This window comes from Saccharomycopsis crataegensis, assembly GCF_037102585.1.
Source record: "Saccharomycopsis crataegensis DNA, jcf7180000000098, whole genome shotgun sequence".
Classification (NCBI taxonomy): domain Eukaryota; kingdom Fungi; phylum Ascomycota; class Saccharomycetes; order Ascoideales; family Saccharomycopsidaceae; genus Saccharomycopsis; species Saccharomycopsis crataegensis.
This window is the reverse complement of record NW_027043838.1, coordinates 786,798-804,880: the sequence shown is the minus strand read 5'-3', so window position 1 is coordinate 804,880 and position 18,083 is coordinate 786,798. Positions and strand designations below refer to the sequence as shown.

The window sequence follows — 18,083 nt, the reverse complement described above, 5'->3', positions numbered from 1 at the left end:
ATTAGTGAACGCGATTTGGAGCAAATGCTACTCTCCGGTCTCTCTCAAAATTCATTTAATTGAGAAGTCCAAAAAACATGTTTTTTTTTGTTTTTGTTTTTTTAATTTTACACCAAGATACATCGTACGATACTACTTGTTTTCTCAAAAAGAAAGGCTTGGCCACACAACTCTTGCTAAAAACAAGAAATTTGTAAGAAGAAAAAAAAAAAAAAAAAAAGAGATGCCTCCTGCCTGTGTATAGTATATATGTGGATCTTTGGCTGATCATGAATAGAATAAAGAGATAGAATGTCTTGCTATTCGGAAGTTTATTGGTGCTAAAAAGACATTGTCTCCGATCACAAAAAAAAATATCTCCGGTGAGCACATATCACTGTTTGTGGAGAACCTATTTTTGAATTATTTAGAATATTTAACTTTAACTTTTTAATTTTGTATACGAGAGAGAAAGAGAGAGAGAGCGCCGGATGTGAGCTCGCATTATCGTTATTAGAGATTGCCCTCGGTGCATCCCGGCAGCATCGGTCGCTAATCACGTTTTTCTTCAGGAGAATTGGAGAGAAACACAAAAAAAAAAAAATGGAGACCATCACCAACACAGAAGGTGCAAATAGATAACCAGCGTATACAAGACAAGATACTCGTGGATTTTCTAAAACTAATAATAATAAAAAAGACATGCCAGAAGCTCCTGATCTATTTAAAACATTCAATACTACGAAACAAGAATTGGAAAAAGAGATTGACTCTATCAATGAAAAATCACAAATCTCAACCGCCAAGGGTAAACTAAACCAATTGTCAACCCTCATACAGCATAATGTACCAAGCATTACATCCCATGATTTAAAGTATTATTCTACTGAAATTAGTCATTTAGAGGAATTGTTGGAGGGCAAACTGACATTTTTCCAAAAGAAGTTTAGTTTCAAAAACCGAAATTTAAAAAAGGCTATTGTCAAAAAGGAAATTCCGGTCCTCAATGCTAGCAATTCGGATCACAATGATAATCCACTAATTAACAGTTCTAAAGTTGCGCAAGATACACAATTGCCGAGAAATCGAATCGTTGAGGATCAAACCAAACAGTATATTCACATTGACAACCCAAGCGGACATCTAGTGATACGGAACATCAGTCACTCGGTAATCAAGGTCACCACCACCATAACAACAACAACGGCAACGACAGGCAATGCTATCACATCGCTATCGTCGGTCCATGTGCAAAACTGCCATGACATCTTGATGCTATTGGAAATCGAAGGCCCGGTGATGATGCATGATGTCGACCGGTTTGTCGCTGCAGGCCGCTGCCACCAATTACGGATGCACGACAGCCAATCCGGGTGGGTGCTGATGGCTGTTGAGTCAAAAGAAATGATTATCGAGGGGTGCCGGGGACTTACGATTGGCAAACGGTCATCTGAAGCGTTGAAGGTAAACGACTTCGATAATCCTGGGAACCTCTCTACCATGATGAATTACGACTTGGTGATCGACAGCAGCAAGGAAACAAGAACAATAGAATGGTTGAGATCCCCAGAACGTGAAGTATTCGAGAACAATTCTGCAATCAAACAGGAGATAGGACAACGGTTGCAAGAAATTCTAGACAAATGACGACACCAATATATGAAATATTAGAAACACTTAAACCATAGCAACGTAAACGTAAGAACCTTTGGAGATTCCATCGCATCACATTCCCGATTCCCCAATTGTTAGCTGATTAATGCACCTAATTGCATTTCCTATTCAAGAATATTTTTTTTTCTCCCCCGCCGGTTTCCTTTTTTTTCCCCTTGTACACAGGCATGTACCGTACCCCCAGAAGCTGAAAGAATCGATTTCTACAATCTTTTTCACTCCATAATTTTATTACCGATACAATAAAACGACATTTATTATTCTCCACACATCACCAGGATCATCTCCAACTCATATAGTAGTACCAGAGCCCCATATCTGGTTATAGAAAACACAGGAAAATCCAAAAACAACAAAACAAAAATAAAATTACTATTGTTCTACCAAGCACTTTGACTAACTCTACTTATGAACATCATCAAGTGAAATGCCTCTTGTCGCAGATAGTTGCTCCAGAGATGATGATACCGTTATGGTTGACTCAAGGACTAATGGCCCTTCCGATGACTCACTACCCAAGATATCCCCGGAGACCAATACATCAAATACTGAATACAACGAGGAACAACACAAATTAGACAAATCTAAAAAGCCAAACAGATCTATAGTGCCCATTGTTAATATTAATAGTACTAATACTACAACATCCTCTTCCTCAACAGCTGCTACACCAATAGCAACAACAACAACGGCACCGTCATCTTCATCTTCATCCAAAGGAAATCATACAATATTCATTCATAAATTGTACAACATGTTGGAAGACTCCAAAATACTGCATTTAATTTGGTGGTCAGACACCCAAGATTCCTTTTTCTTGATTCCAGGTGAAGAGTTTTGCAAAGTGTTATTATTATATTTTAAACACTCCAACGTTGCGAGCTTTGTTCGTCAGTTGAACATGTACGGGTTCCATAAAGTCAATGACAACACTAACAATGATAAACAAAAATTAAAGAATAACTCTGGAAACGACAATATAGTTCCTACAGCCAAATGGGAGTTTGCTCACAGCTCAGAGAATTTCAGAAAAGGGGATTTGGATGGTCTTAAAAATATTAAAAGAAGGTCCTCAAAAAATCCAAACTCCTCATCGTCTTTAAGAGATAGAAATCATATTAGTGAAGATAATCTAAAGTTACTTGGTGATCGAAAAAAAATCAACGAATCTGACGAGTTTGTGTATTCCAATGACCGGAAAAGTAGTATGAACAGTATGAATAGTACAGGTGAAAATGCCAAGCTAAGCATGCATAGCCATCATCCAGTCTTAAGTTTCAATGCAAATAATTCACGATATGATGAAGTTCCTCTGTTGAATATGAAAGTTTCAGAACTTTCTTATAATTTAGCAACTATAAGGCATGAGCATGCCAGATTACAGATGCAATATGATTCTGCCATGGAAGATTTAAAGAAAACAAACAATGACATGGTTCATTTATTGGAAATCGTTCAGAAAATGGTCAATTGTCCAAAAGATGAGATTTCAGACTCTCGTTCAACTGCTTCTTCATCAGATGGAATCAAAGCTCGCAACCGTGGACAATATACGGGATTCAATTTGGAATCAGAGTTGGCATCATTTAAAGCGTCGATCATGGAGAGAAACCAGGCAAAAGATTTTACGGATAGTCATCTATCTCTGCAACAACATTTTCCTCCTCATAGCTCCCATTCTTTTCAGCAAACAAGATATGGCTCTCACGACTTCGGTTCAAAACCCTATAAATCCCAAACTGGACCGGTAGATCAAGATTATCATGAAAATCGTTTGACAACCGAGAATCCTGGTACCCATACAGCAACCAGATCTGAGCTGCCATTTTCTGGAGACTCAAATAATCATAATCAGGCATATCCTTTTCGATACATAGTATCACACCCTCATAGTCAGTCTCCAACACCGTATTATGGCCCTATCAATGTTCCGAATAATATTGGTGCCACAGCGTCAATATCAAACCATCAAGTTCTTTCGACCTCATCGTCTTCGACCTCGTTATCGGCTAATACTAATAATATCACTTCTACGACGCCTTCAAATGCTCCTACTTCCAAACACCCTGGACAGAATGGCGTTTTCCTTCATGAGGTTGTGTTTTCGCCTCATTCTAGTACGCAAGCCAAGCAACGTAATATGAGTATATTACATGATCCCTTAGTTCCTGAACCTCACAACCGTTTTATGGTATCAGGAATGAACTCTCCAATTTCTGAATCGCGTGCTGCCAGCGGAATTTTTTCTCCGGATAATTCTCAGCGACATTCAAGACAAAATGGATATTTTTCAAGCATTTCCAGTACAAGAACTTCTGAAAGCGCAGTGTCATATCCACACCCCTCTAATGGTTATTTTACCAATAGTGGTAGTCATACTATGCATTATAATCCAAATAGTCCAGGTAACGTACACTCTCGCTCTCATTCTCTTCATCAGAATGGACACCACCATCCCCTTCGTCGTGATGAAGATTCTGGAGACATCGGCTCTTCCACACATGATGCTTCTTCCACTGCACACGGCCCTGCTGGTCCCAACCCGCCCTACAACCTGTTGAAACGCCACTCTTCTAATGATGTGCTTTTCGATCGATCAAGGATATCAAGCGGTGACAGTACAAATTCTCAGCTGACTCTTACTTTTATTAATGCCCCAAGATCTGTTCCAGATTTATTCAATCCTATTCCTGGAAGTGGGAAATCTACTAGCAGGATTAGTTTCTCCGATAGGCCTACCTTGACCAGTCCTGTCCCTACTTCTGCAAATTCTAAGCGAGGGTTCCCCTCACCGAAGGAAATGTCTACAAGCTTGTCTGTCGGGGGTCGAACATCAGCAGTTTCATCTAGTACCCACATCCCACGCATCACCTCCAATGATAACCAGAAGTTTACTGTCTATAATCCCCTTCCTTCAATTTCTCTTAATATTCCCCCCAAAGTGAACAGTCCGGCTTCATCTACTATGCAGTATCCTCCTTCTTCTTCATCCGATGTTTATTCATTACTTAATCGTGAGGAACCTGAAAAAGAGACTAGCCACCAATCTCAGCCTCATATTTCTGTTCCAAATCGTGAAGCACAAGTGGAATCTGACGCTAAGTCTAACGAAAAAGTTGATGGATTTGATGGATCTGATCACGATGACCATCGAGAGGCTAAAAGAATGAAGCTTGCTTCTACTGATTCGCCCTCTAAGAAAATGAAGTTGTGAGAAAATTATGTGTTGATTTCTACTTCTCACTTATTTTAAGTGATTAAAATATTTATTGACATGTTAATTGCTTTGACTTATTGATTTTGGGCTTTTTCCTCATTTCTAATTTTGCTCTTCTAGTTTTATTGAGCTAAAAATTTCGCGCCCCTATTTCTAATTTTAATGATTCTTAATGTTGCTGTTCTTTCATACTTATATTCTAAATTTTGATATTTCTTGCTTCTATTCCACTTGGTGGTGATTTAATCACCATGTTTGGTTGTTACATAGATGGGACTTTCGTTTGATATGGGTTTCTACCATTTGTTGTTCTCGTATTCCTGTGGGCATTACAACACTTTCTCTTTCTATCATGGAATATGTAACACTACGGAATTATGATACCTTTTTATCCACATTACTGGCAGCCTACTCCCACACCCTATTTATTTCCCTTTTTCCTCTGTCTTGGGTCTCTTACAAGAAAGCAGGATATACGAGTTATTTTTCTTCTTAATTAATGTATGATTTTCTTGATTGGCTACTTTTGAGGTTCGAAAGATCTAAAAATAACTTGAATGCGTAAAACGACGGAAAAAATAAGGTGCTTTGTGTAATAGCAAATAGTTTATATAACAATAAGAAAGTAGCACTAACAGACAGCACGATACTTGAACTAATAACCGCTATAAAATATAACCTTCTATGTGCTGAGCATAATATTTATCAATAGAAATATAAAGAGCTTGTTTCTAGTATATTATACAGTCGCAGGCAACTCACGCTTAACATTGCTGACAGTTTACTTCTTGTTATTATACACTGTTCCAAATCGGAAGGACACACGTTTACAATTTATGCGATTACCAAAATCCAGATAATGTATAAATATATCAAAACCCAACATACTCACATGTAGTGTCAGACAATAATGTAGACTCTGCTTCTACAAATGACATCATTAGTCGTATCCAGTAATATTTACTACATGATTTACTCTCATTCTATCGAAATAATAGATCTGATTAGCCAAGTCCTTTTTTCGTGTTTTTTCTTTTGTTTTTTTGTTTTTTTTCCAGCCAAAAAAAAAAAAGTTGCAACTAAAATAAATAAAAAAAATATACGTACGATCTGAGAACAAATCACATACTATAGTTATATCTCTTGCTGGTTTACCAACAAAGAAACCACCAGCCGATACCCAATAAATATTAATAATCCCTAACATTCAACTCTAATTGTTTAATTTTTGAATCAATTTTGTTTTGTTTTACTTTTTTTTTCTGGGGTATCAAGCATTCAAATAACATGCAAACACACTGTTATTACCCAAAAGATCTCCTAAATGAGTATTTGTTCAATACACCTTGTCTTATAATTGGTCTACAATTGAATCCTGAGGCCCAAGATTACATCATCGTGACGTTGATTCCTTTCAATCCTGCAAAATTGGACCTGCTATTCCACGAAAAAATCTTACAAGTGAAAAATGGGAGAATTGTATTTGGGTGGAATGGCCATGGCGCTAACAATAGCAGCGATCAATTACATATAACTGAGCGAGATAAAGTTACTAATGAGAAAAGTTTTAATCGTCGGAAAAGAGGTAGAAGAAAAGCAGCTGGAAGATCAAGAAATCATAGAAATTATCAACACGAGAGCGATCAAGGAGAACTAGAAAATAAAAGCTCGGACTCAATTGGAAATTATGACTATCGCAATGATTTGAAATATTTTGTATTAGGATTTTTAAATCACCAGACTTCTAACCGGGAATGTTTTGGGTTGCCTTTAAATTTCGTTTACAATAACATGACGCAATACCCTATTTCCACCAACATTCAATTAGATTTAAAAGTGATTCTTTTCGATGTCCCTGACCCAAGAGTTATGCAGTTTTATTCTATCAAGCCTATTGATTTAGGATTAGAAAACGTGCCTGGTGATGATGTTAACCATGATAAACGATTGGATTTTGCTTGGAAGATCAAGTATCATGGAAACATTGGGAATATGAGCCCTCAAGAGAAGAGTTTTGAACAAATTATCCGAGTATTAAATGAATGTTATTTTCACCGTCTTTTCTTTTATAATGAAACGGGAAATGAGAGTGTTTACGATAACGCCCAAATGACAAATAGTGGCTTGAAAATTATCAAGCCTTGGGAACAAAATTTCAGCATTGCTAGAAACTTGCAAAATCTTCGGATTTTCTTAGTAAATCATCTATACATTTTACCAACCTATGGGAACCATACAAAGAAACGAAAGAAAAAACTGAGACAGAGAAGTAAATCGATTTCCAAGTATTCTGAGGGCAACAATGCGTCCCCGTACAGTTATTACGAAGAATCATCCGATAATGGTGATGATTCGTTTATTGAGCGAAACTTCAAAATGTTGGTGATTCATCTGGTGGTGTGGATACGAATGATCATTCAGATTTTCTTTTGGATTTTGAATATCAAGCCATTTGGAAAGAAAACTATTAAGGAATCGAGTCTCATGGCACAGCAAATTGACTTGAGACTACAACAGATATGTTCTATTCCCAGCCAATTTATCAAAATTAAGCAACAACATAATTTCACTGACTATATTCGGTTGTACAATACCATTTGGTTAATTTTGAATGATGTGATTTTCGGCTTTACTGTCGGACAATATGTCTATGAACGATCTTTAGTCATTCAAGAATTTTTAGTACAGGTGATTCTTCGGAAATTTTTATTTGAAGAATTTTATAAATTGACCTTTTGGTTAATGAATTTCCCTGCAGGGTTTAAATTGAATTCGAAATTAGCGGTATTTTTTGGAGAATTATTTTTATGGATCATTGATTTTTTTTATGGGAAAATTGTTCTTAGTGATTTCTTTACCAATTATTTGATAACCGGTTGCATTTTTTTAATCAGTTATGGCGGGGGAGTGTTTGGAGCGACATTTATTCTATCGATTGCTTGTGATTTCTTCAATTTTGTCACTTTACACATTTACTGTTTTTATTTTGCTTCAGCAAAGATTTTTAATTGGTTATTAGTGATTTTGAAGAGTTTATTCAATTTATTTTATGGGAAAAAGAATAATGTTTTGAAGAAAAGAATTGATTCCGCGGATTACTCTTTGGATCAATTATTATTAGGAACTTTGCTATTCACCATCACTTTGTTTATTGTTCCAACGGTTTTGGCTTTCTATTTAAGTTTTACTATTGTTAGGTTGATTGTATTGATATTCGTCATTTGCTTGGAAGTTATATTGTCTTGTTTAAATCACTTCCCTATCTTTGCAGTGTTGTTGAGAATCAAAGACCAATTTAGAGTTCCTGGAGGAATTAATTTCAAATTATTGAACTTTATTAATGACGAAAGCCTAGATTATGTGGATAGTGGTGATTTGAATGGTAAAATTCTGAGCTATTATAGCTCTGAAGAAGAAAAGTCTGATGATGATGATGATGATGATGACGGTGACTACGAATATGATGAGGAGGAGGAAGAGGAGGAAGGGGATTATGAGTACGATGAGGAGGAAGTTGGCTATAATGATAGTTTTAATGATGATGTTAATGATGACGACGATAATGATAATGATAATGATAATGACGATAATGATGCTTATGAAGATGATGATGATTATAATTATAATGCTGAGGAGGATGAGAAAGTTAGATTGGGCATGCGAGGCGAAACACCACATATGGATGGCACTTTCAATGATAAAGGGAACATAATCTATTTGGAACTTCAAAGCGAACCTTTGTCATTCAAAAATATTTTCCACCCCTATATTTCATTATGGGATAAGTTGAAATTATATTATTTCAGCTCTTCGACCCTTAAGAGCTTATTGATGGGGATTCCTATCACTGTTTCTAGGAACAAGCTTTACCACCTGTTGTATCTAATGCTACCAATGAAACCCATTGAGGCTTCTACTTTGTTCGGAGAACTAAAAAAGAACTACATTTCCTGAGTCATCTAGAATAGATAATAACTTTGTATTATAGTTTGTATATGTACAGAATCTTCATATCATGAAACGTATTTTAATTGTAATGTTCAGCCAACCAAAAAAACCCTCTCCTCATTTCTTCTTCTTCTTATCACCTCCTTTGGTCTTAGCTGGAGCACCTTTACCTCTTCTTTTACGTCTATTAAATATCAAGTTAGTAAAAATAAGAACCAAAATGAAAATCAAAAAAAAAAAAAAATGTCTCAAAAAATATACATACGCTGCCACCATTGTAAGACGGTATTCCTCTTCCTCATTGACAAAGTCAAACTGTGGGTAAATTGCTTTCAAATGTCTGAACTGGATCAAGTTAGGATCATTGTAATAATTCGAGACGGTTGGTCCCACAAGACGTTGACGTAGTATTTTGGCCCCAGTTCTTTTGCCTTCTGGATTAAAGTTGGTACCAAAGATCTCAGACCGTATCTTGCTAAGTGCCTGGAACTTGTTCTTAAGGATCTGTTTGGCAGCAGACGACATGACAGTTTGTGTGGTGAGGTAGTTTATGATAAATCAATCAAACGATGATTGTATGCATTTTTTTTTTATTCGACCCAAAAACTTCAAATTTTTATTATTGACTTACGGTGTGCGCATAGCACGCACCAAAAAGAGCATGCAGAATTTCAACTTTTCCCCAGTTTAATAATGATGGAGAATCTCTGAGAATGAACCAAAATTGAATCATTAAAATAGGAATTTTCTTTTCTTTTCTGTAATTTTTTTTTTTTGTTCTTTACACTCATTTTAGGAATACTAGACTTAACTTACTTTATAGAATTGGGCTGGGAGGGGGGAGCACATGAAAACACACCCAATATAAAGGCCATTAAATGAAAAAATACCAATAATAAATAGAAAGACACTTTCTTTTGATATGATGATTCAATCTTTTTGCATTATTTCCAAATCAACAGAGTCCGTAGCCGTGAACCTTGTACGTGACATAACTTGATCCTGTGCCTCGGTATATTCAATAGGATATTCATCATTGACGTGTTGTTGAAGCGATGCAAGATGCTTCTCGCACCAGAGTAGATTCTTTTGGCATCTTCCAAATAACTCATGGAAGGACACTGCCGTTCCCCCAGGTACTGATCCCTGTGTTGAGCCATGAATGTGGTTTCGGAGTTTCTCAAGCTTAGAGCTGAGCTCAGACCCAAGATTCTGCAACTCTACCGATTTTGCTTTAAGAATACCAGAGCTGATCATATTTGATGTTAGTTTGAGTGTATCGTATTTTATATGTTTATATGCTTACATTTTTTTTTATTTCATCATCACATTGAAAAACTCACTTTTGTGCTTGCGTCACTAACGCCCTGTCCAACATGCTTTGATTATTGCCTACCGCATCACGTAACGATCGATATAAGTATTCTGCGGCATCGAAGCTTGACAATTGTTCACTTCCTAGCTCTGATCCCAAATCACTCAGAGCGCCATAAGACGACGCCGATTCCAGGTCATCATCGCCAGATCCTTGCGCAGACGTCACTCCTGTCGAGCCACCGCCAACCACAAACAGCTGTGAATTGATGCTTGGTGCTCTTTTATGATGTGGCCTGGTCGTTACAATATTTGCTCCACTTTCATCATCCATATTAAAGTTAAACGTCTACCCATTGATTGCCCTTATTTCTTACAACAGCGGCGTTTTCAATACAATAGCAAAAAGGCAGTTAAAAGAAAGAAAAAAAAAAAAAAAAAAACATGCACGTGATTAAGATTACACAGTGATGAAGCTGGCATTGTTATTGGTTTTTGATTGTCATTTAATAAAGAAGCCGCGGTTGTTGTTGTTTTTTCGCAAAAGCCAGTAATGCTAAGTGAAATTCATTATTGTAATTAGTAGTAGGGTGGTCACGTAATTTGTACGCAGGAATGAATGGTAGCTGGTGACGGAAAAAAAAAAATCAGTCAAGAAAAAATATATACGCAGTAAGTTTTTCCGTCCGCCAATGAACTTTTGATATATCCAAAAAAAACTCATGAAAGTTTGGTCGCGAATATTTTTGAGAGGTATCTAGCCATAATTTATAACCATTTGCATTTCCTTTTTTCTTTCTTTCTTTTTCTGATACAAGTAGAACAGATCTCCACAATCGCTGGCCAAATATAGCTGGTGGTTCACACATACTTCAAGATATATTGATTGCATTTGCTCAAGAATGATTCAATTATGACATACGTCAAGTCATCGTTAACTTCCCCGGGACTTCCGGCCATCACTTCTGAGATTGATAAGTCACAAGCATTGGTTGTGCTTCCTGAATCATTAACTCCTTGGAAAACTTCAATATTGTCCTGTGGGGCTTCATTGGGGTCGACCATCGTGGGGTTCCCCTTTGATAGCATCAAAACTAGAATGCAGACTCATAAGTACAGCGGCTCAATCGATTGTCTTAGGCAAGCGATTCGTCACGAAGGTGTAGCAGGGTTATTTCGTGGGATCACCGCCCCATTATTGTCGATTGCTTGTTCCAAGTCTTTGGCGGTGAGCATTTATACTTACTCGAAGCCTCAAGTAGCCGCTCTTCAAGAGCAAATTGTTCTGTCGTCATCCAATAAAAACCACAAGAACAATGAAGGAACGCCCAGCCACAGAAACTTGATATTGGCAAATATTCCCACGACATATATTGCCGGATCATTCACCGGGGTCATGGTAACATTATTCTCATGTCCATTCGAGTTCACGAAACTTTACTCACAAATCGGGATGATCGAAGGTCGGAAATTGGGGTTGAATGTAACGGTTCCTCGAACGGTGGTTGGAGTGTCTAAACAGATCATTCAGTGCGAAGGAATTATCGGACTTTACTCGGGGTTGAAACTCCACATGTTTAGAGAACTCGTGGGTAGCGGGTTGTACTTTGCAGTATACGAAACCACAAAATTGATGATCAATGAATCAATAGCCAACGGAACAGGATATATTTCTGGTACTAAAATACCAGTGGGCCCAATTTCCATCGCTATTGCTGGGGGACTTTCAGGGATTCTCACCTGGGCAGTGGTATTCCCAATAGATACAAACAAATCATTGATTCAGCGAGATATTGTGTCAAATATTATTCGACAACAAAATGGGTTGGAAAAAACTAAAGTGAAAGCCAGGATTCATTTGCCAACGAGGAGGATGTATCGTGGGTTAGGGGTGACGGTTACGAGGTCGGTGATTAATAGCATGGTATTCTTTGGGGCATTTGAGTATTTAATGAAACATGTGGCATGATATAATAGAGCCACATATGGATAATTGTAATATAGTTTATTTTCTCTATTCACTTTCTTTTTAAAAACGTAAAATTCAGTAAGTTTGCTTTTTTTTTGTTTTAGAAAGCTTTCATACACTGTTTGTGCATTGTATTTGTAGCTGGTAAAATAATTCAATTTGTTAATCTGATAATTGTTCTCGCTACATATATTATGCTTCCATTTTCTCTTTATATATATCCTTTCCTGGTTAAAGGTTTTCTGACAATACTTCTTGTTCTAAGTTGACGGTCATATAATACTTACTCTTTTGATAGACAATATGATATGTGATTTGATAAGCATACAAAATGACTTTCATTAATGTTTCAAATAGATGAGTTGGTTATATATTCAAGTTTTCGCTATCTATGAAAGAATTATATTATAAAGAAAAATTAATGATCCTCAATTTGTTTACATTGGTCGACTTTATTATATATCTAAAACCTTAATGATTGCAGTCAATGATTAATAATGAAATAACATCAAACACAATATTAAGGAAAAACACACATTTACAATAGTTATGTTTGTAAACCAAAGGTCTTACAATCTTATAACATTCCTGAATTATCACAATAGGAAACTGCTGATATTGTTAGCATTAGAAAACAAAAGAAGAAAATAAGGAAAAGTTTTAAAGTGTCTTACAAGTTTGAATTAATATAATTTCAAATAAAATCAAGGTATACCTTCAGTAGTAATTCAAAGCATTGTTTGCTAATCTGTTTGGAAAGTGCTTCGCGTTCCTCAAAGCCAGAGCCAAAATGAAGGGCCGGCGTGGCGACTCAGAGCGTTCTTTTATGGGCCAACTAGTATCAAATTAAAAGTCTAATGGAGTTATTTAATCGATTTGAATGACAATACTCAAACAGTCTTAGCTCATATACCAATATTATTTGAACTAATTGCTTTCCTTTGCAGGGTGAAAATTACGTGTCCGTTTTGCACTTTGGGAAAGGTATTATAAACTTTCACTTCCAGCAGAAACACAATCAATACATTGAATCAAGTTAGCTGTAATATATTCTTCTCAGGAAATTTCTCCTTCTTTTTTTTTAACTCTTTCATGTTTTGTTTCTACTTAGCTGCAAAATTTGGAATGAGGAATAGCAAATTCATCATAGCCTCTTCCTCTTATCATTTTTCTCTCTCTTGAATATTCCTAGATAATCGTTTCATTTTTTTAAAATTAAGTGAGGATAATATTAATTCTTATATTTGAAATACTTTTTTCAGTACTACTAGTTACGATCTGTGTTTTTTACCAACGTATAATTTTTGATAATATTTTATTAAGAAGCACCTTTTTTTTTTTTTTGCCATCAGAGGTAGGTATGAAAGAAACTTAACATTGCAAAAATATACAATAATTTTTTATTCAATTACAGGTACCACCATTACAAGACGAAATATATTATGATTGTTGGTGATCTCTTCATGTTGGGATGGGAACAAGGAGATAGAAAGGGTTTCGCATAAATCACACGTGCCACGAGAAACTGACACCTCATAGACTTTCAGTATCTGTTATTTCAATCAATCCCATTGGCTGCCTTCTATTATGAGAAATATTTTATATATTTATTAAAAGCTATTCTTTTGATCACCAGTTTTCTTCTGAAGAAAAGAAAACTAAAAAAAGAAAGGTCAAACTTAGGATTGTGTTGGGATTACAGAACATTCTCGAAACTCCAATTTTTTTTTTTTTTTTTTTTTTTGTTAGGAAAAAAAGGAAAACGTTTCAAAAACTCGAATACCTGGTAACATTCTATTTTAAAGTCAGCTTCCAAGAAGTTAGCACGAACCTAATAAACCCATAACAATACCAACAATAAAATGAGTGGTCACGACGATTTGGTTGCAGAAGACACCCCAGGCTACAATGTTGGCCAAAAGAAGACTCTTGAAGAATACGCCCAATTGGATGCCAACGATGAATCTCTTAAGAAATGGAAGGAATCTCTTGGTATTAGCACCGGCTCTTTGTTGCCTGTGGCTCCTGGTGACAACCGTAAGGTTGTTGTCTTGGAGATGTCTTTGCTTGTGAATGGAAAGGCTCCAATAGTTGTCAACCTTGAACAACCAGGTGTGGCTGCGTCATTATCATCGAATCCTTTCAAGGTTCCAGAAAAGTCCCTTTACTCTTTACGTATCAAGTTTAAGGTCCAACATGAGATCATCACTGGGATTAAGTACTTGCAAGGGATTAAGAAAGCAGGTATCAGAGTTGACAAATTGGAAGAACCATTGGGTAGTTACGCACCAAATACTACTGACAAGCCTTTCTATGAAGTGACATTGCCTGAGATGGAAGCCCCATCTGGGTTCATTGCTAGAGGTACTTACCAGGCCACCTCTAAATTTGTCGATTATGACAAGACTACTCATTTGACTCTCGACTGGGCTGTCAGTATCACCAAATGAGTTATGGTTGATATTTTGTTGCGGTTTTGAAATATGGGGTAGAAAGTAATAAATAATCTGCGGGTGATTCATTAATTAATCGGGTATCATATGCTAAAATTATACCACACCAGAAAGGGAATTTATTTGGTATCATGTGGCATATTTCATTGTGAATCAGTCAGGAAATTATTATCATCCACCTCTCTTGATTAAAAGCGCAGTAATAGAGACAGTTAGACTTGGTCAATTTATGCTTTTGAACAAACTACACAATGTTTCATCAAGTTTAATTTTTTTTTTTTTCAACTTTATCAATTTGAGTTGTTTTTTCCCAATATCATTCCTTCATTTGAAAGCTTTAAAAATTGTTTGTTATTATCATTATTATCATTTATCAGTACTTTTATAATTGAGTTCAAAATATTATATATGTTGTTTCACCTTTGTTTTAGTATACTGAAGTCTCTATCATTAGTAGATACTCAGTGTCATACAGAGCACTAGGGCCACCTGAAGGATTGGACATATATGAGTACTTACTTACCATCTATCATCACCTTTGTTATCAATTATCATGTTCCACCATCCCGGAATCATATAGTAATCACGTTTCCGCATAGCAAAATCCGATATGGTCTGTCACCTTCTCCATGTCTGCAGGTACGAATGAGCCTCTCTTTATACTGTTTAATGATTAATTTAATGACGAATACCCACGTAATTAGTGAAGATGTGGAATCCCTTCAGAACTACGAATAAGGAGTCGCATGTTGTGAGTCACAATAGTAGTAGCAATCTCAATGACAACGCAACAACAATTAAAGACTTTATTGAGGAAGAGCCCAATGGTTTATACATAATTGATGGGCAAAAAGGTGATTCCAACAGCATTATTTGCCGAGTAAAACCAGAAGGAGGCAAGACGTGAGTAATACATATATGAAATACAGTGTTCGAGATGATATACTGACATGTCTTAGATGCCTAAAATTGAAATATGAAGCGGTGGAATTGTTCAACCAAATGCGGAAGTTTGAGTATTACTGTGCGGTGCCCAACGAGGTTGCTGCTAGTCATTTTGAGTGCCGGAAGATTATATAAACAAAAAAAGTAACATCTTCGGGAACGGAAGCAGGAGAATGCCACAGAATATATATAATATAATACAACAAAATACATACTATCACTCTTTCCATTAATCAATCAATCACAATCATTGGTAGCAATGCACTCCAGAGACTGGGCTGCGGTTGTCATCACGGTAGTTTTGCCGTCCATACTGGTGCTACTCAAACGAGGCATTAGTGTCGACTGTGAGTAACCCTGAAACAATCATTACTATCATCATCATCATCATCATCACCACTGAGCAGCTCCATCGGTCCATCCATCCAGTGGCGATTAATGTCCCGCTTTGCCTCTTCGGGGCGATCCCAGGGCTCGTGTACACGGTGTACGTCGTAAATGGTTACCCGTACAAGGAACACCTCAACCACCATCACAACGATAGCGAGGAGGAGGAATAGTTACATCCTTCTTCAACAACTACGCAGGGATACGGGGCAGTTTCATCGTCTCATTTATTATGGTACCTTTATAACATTTTTAGTAATCAATGAAATTTTCCCATTCCCCCCCCTGATTTTTAGGATTTTTTTTTTCTCAAGATTTTTTTTCATGTTGTTGGGTGTTGTGCTAGGATTTTTTTTTTACGAGCCTTGAATCAGTAGCTGTCGATCCCAATCTATAAGAATTGATCATGACTTGAATTATCCGAAACAGAAAGAAGAAGAAAAAGATAAAATAAAATAAAACAAAACCATATTGCTTAGAATCATACCTGTCAACATACACATAACCATATAAAATAAGTATATATATTTATATATATAAACATATACAGAGAGATATATGCGTGTATATATTTATACATAATCACCATTCTTTTCAAATGACTCTGTTCAATGTCAACGGCGCTCACCTCTCAGATCACCCTTCAATCAAGGCATCTACTTCCACCGGAAGAATCCATAAACAAAAAGACATCTTTTTGCCCCACCAACATGAGCTAATCCATCATATAGGAATAGACATTGGGGGGACTTTGGCCAAAGTGGCCTACTTTACCAAAAACAAAAATGACGACAAATGTGGGGGAATGTTGAAGTTTTTCAAGATCGAAACAGAAAAAATTAATGAATTCATCAATTATCTCCAAAGATTGATCGTCACAATAGAAATTGAAAACGGAATCATCCAAATCGATCGGTCAAAAGACATGGAATATTACATAAGGAATTTCAAAAATCATGCAATTAGTGTGTTTGGTACTGGTGGAGGATCCATCTTATTCCAGAATAAATTAGCTCAAGAGTTACACCTATCAAAAAACGATCCGCAAAACGACACAATCAACCATCGTCACACCGCCACCGCCCCATTTATCAAAGCCAAAGATGAAATGGAAAGTCTTATTGTTGGTTTGAACTTCTTGATCCATAACATTCCCAACGAAGTGTTCGTATACGATGACAACACCGACTTGAAAATTGAAGACGAGCGCAAACTAAAATACATCAATTTCCTCGACAATGATCAACAACAGTTAGCCGACTCGATTTATCCCTATCTTCTAGTCAATATCGGTTCGGGGGTATCGATGATCAAAGTCACAGGACCTCGGTCGTTTATTCGTATTGGTGGGTCTTCAATCGGAGGCGGGACTCTTTGGGGGATTCTTTCACTTTTGACAAATGCAAAGACTTATGATGACATGTTAACAATGGCTTCTAATGGTGATAATGCCAATGTTGACATGTTGGTTGGCGACATTTATGGTGCAAGCTACAACAAGATTGGTCTTAAATCAACCACTATTGCCTCAAGTTTTGGCAAAGTTTTCAAAACTGTCACCGGGAAGATGGATGGCGGGTACAATAAAAACGATGAAAGTGTTTACGGAAGCGAGTACGATGATGGGCTCAACAATACTAGTGCTTTGTCTCTTTCTAGTGAAGACAGTGCCAGTGTTATCACAGGACGAGATGATAACCAATACAACGATGATATCAAAGCATCGCAATCACCACAAACTCCATCGAACGAGCGTAGCGATAGCACTAGCAATAACAATGGATATTACCATCAACAGGAGGTAGAAAATGTTTATCCTCTGCTTTCACAGTTCCAAAGATTATCGAAATTCCGCCAATCAGACATTTCCAAATCTTTTCTTTATGCGGTCAGTAACAATATTGGCCAAATCGCTTATTTGCAAGCTTCGAAGTATAAACTTAAAAAAATCTTCTTTGCAGGATCTTTTATTAGGAATCATTTGCAAACTATCATCACTTTAAGTTATGCCATCAATTTCTGGTCACAAGGAGAAAAACAGGCATATTTCTTACGCCATGAAGGGTATTTGGGGGCCATTGGGGCATTTCTTAGTGCTTATGAGGATGAAAAGTTTTATAACGATTACTTGACCCCAAAGCACCAGAGGGAATAACTACTGCTCTTCTTCTTCTTCTTCATCCTTGTTAATTTTTTC

The 18,083-nt window shown here is 36.6% G+C and overlaps 9 protein-coding genes across 9 annotated transcripts; 7 read left to right on the top strand and 2 right to left on the bottom strand. All coding sequences in view use genetic code 12, as the record gives it.

The window, feature by feature from the left end:
* Positions 1 to 681: 681 nt before the first annotated feature.
* DASC09_060300 (uncharacterized protein) lies at positions 682 to 1,626 on the top strand (the record flags this gene model as incomplete). Its single annotated transcript, XM_064999614.1, has 1 exon — positions 682 to 1,626. One exon carries the CDS (start codon positions 682 to 684, stop codon positions 1,624 to 1,626), a length of 945 nt encoding a protein of 314 aa, XP_064855686.1.
* Positions 1,627 to 2,080: 454 nt separating this feature from the next.
* On the top strand, positions 2,081 to 4,867 carry DASC09_060290 (Sfl1 protein; the record flags this gene model as incomplete). Its single annotated transcript, XM_064999613.1, has 1 exon — positions 2,081 to 4,867. One exon carries the CDS (start codon positions 2,081 to 2,083, stop codon positions 4,865 to 4,867), a length of 2,787 nt encoding a protein of 928 aa, XP_064855685.1.
* Positions 4,868 to 6,157: 1,290 nt separating this feature from the next.
* GPI1 (phosphatidylinositol N-acetylglucosaminyltransferase) lies at positions 6,158 to 8,824 on the top strand (the record flags this gene model as incomplete). The annotated part of the gene is made up of 1 exon (XM_064999612.1): positions 6,158 to 8,824. The coding sequence occupies one exon, from the start codon at positions 6,158 to 6,160 to the stop codon at positions 8,822 to 8,824; it is 2,667 nt and encodes an 888-aa protein (XP_064855684.1).
* Positions 8,825 to 8,935: 111 nt separating this feature from the next.
* Positions 8,936 to 9,343, bottom strand: RSM27 (mitochondrial 37S ribosomal protein mS33 RSM27; the record flags this gene model as incomplete). The annotated part of the gene is made up of 2 exons (XM_064999611.1): positions 8,936 to 9,002; positions 9,084 to 9,343. The coding sequence occupies 2 exons, from the start codon at positions 9,341 to 9,343 to the stop codon at positions 8,936 to 8,938; spliced, it is 327 nt and encodes a 108-aa protein (XP_064855683.1).
* A 405-nt stretch (positions 9,344 to 9,748) lies between these two features.
* KXD1 (Kxd1p) lies at positions 9,749 to 10,466 on the bottom strand (the record flags this gene model as incomplete). The annotated part of the gene is made up of 2 exons (XM_064999610.1): positions 9,749 to 10,067; positions 10,162 to 10,466. The coding sequence occupies 2 exons, from the start codon at positions 10,464 to 10,466 to the stop codon at positions 9,749 to 9,751; spliced, it is 624 nt and encodes a 207-aa protein (XP_064855682.1).
* Positions 10,467 to 11,045: 579 nt separating this feature from the next.
* On the top strand, positions 11,046 to 12,101 carry DASC09_060250 (uncharacterized protein; the record flags this gene model as incomplete). Its single annotated transcript, XM_064999609.1, has 1 exon — positions 11,046 to 12,101. One exon carries the CDS (start codon positions 11,046 to 11,048, stop codon positions 12,099 to 12,101), a length of 1,056 nt encoding a protein of 351 aa, XP_064855681.1.
* Positions 12,102 to 13,963: 1,862 nt separating this feature from the next.
* Positions 13,964 to 14,551, top strand: RDI1 (Rdi1p; the record flags this gene model as incomplete). The annotated part of the gene is made up of 1 exon (XM_064999608.1): positions 13,964 to 14,551. One exon carries the CDS (start codon positions 13,964 to 13,966, stop codon positions 14,549 to 14,551), a length of 588 nt encoding a protein of 195 aa, XP_064855680.1.
* Positions 14,552 to 15,263: 712 nt separating this feature from the next.
* DASC09_060230 (uncharacterized protein) lies at positions 15,264 to 15,634 on the top strand (the record flags this gene model as incomplete). The annotated part of the gene is made up of 2 exons (XM_064999607.1): positions 15,264 to 15,457; positions 15,514 to 15,634. 2 exons carry the CDS (start codon positions 15,264 to 15,266, stop codon positions 15,632 to 15,634), a joined length of 315 nt encoding a protein of 104 aa, XP_064855679.1.
* Positions 15,635 to 16,484: 850 nt separating this feature from the next.
* CAB1 (pantothenate kinase) lies at positions 16,485 to 18,041 on the top strand (the record flags this gene model as incomplete). The annotated part of the gene is made up of 1 exon (XM_064999606.1): positions 16,485 to 18,041. The coding sequence occupies one exon, from the start codon at positions 16,485 to 16,487 to the stop codon at positions 18,039 to 18,041; it is 1,557 nt and encodes a 518-aa protein (XP_064855678.1).
* Positions 18,042 to 18,083: the final 42 nt, after the last annotated feature.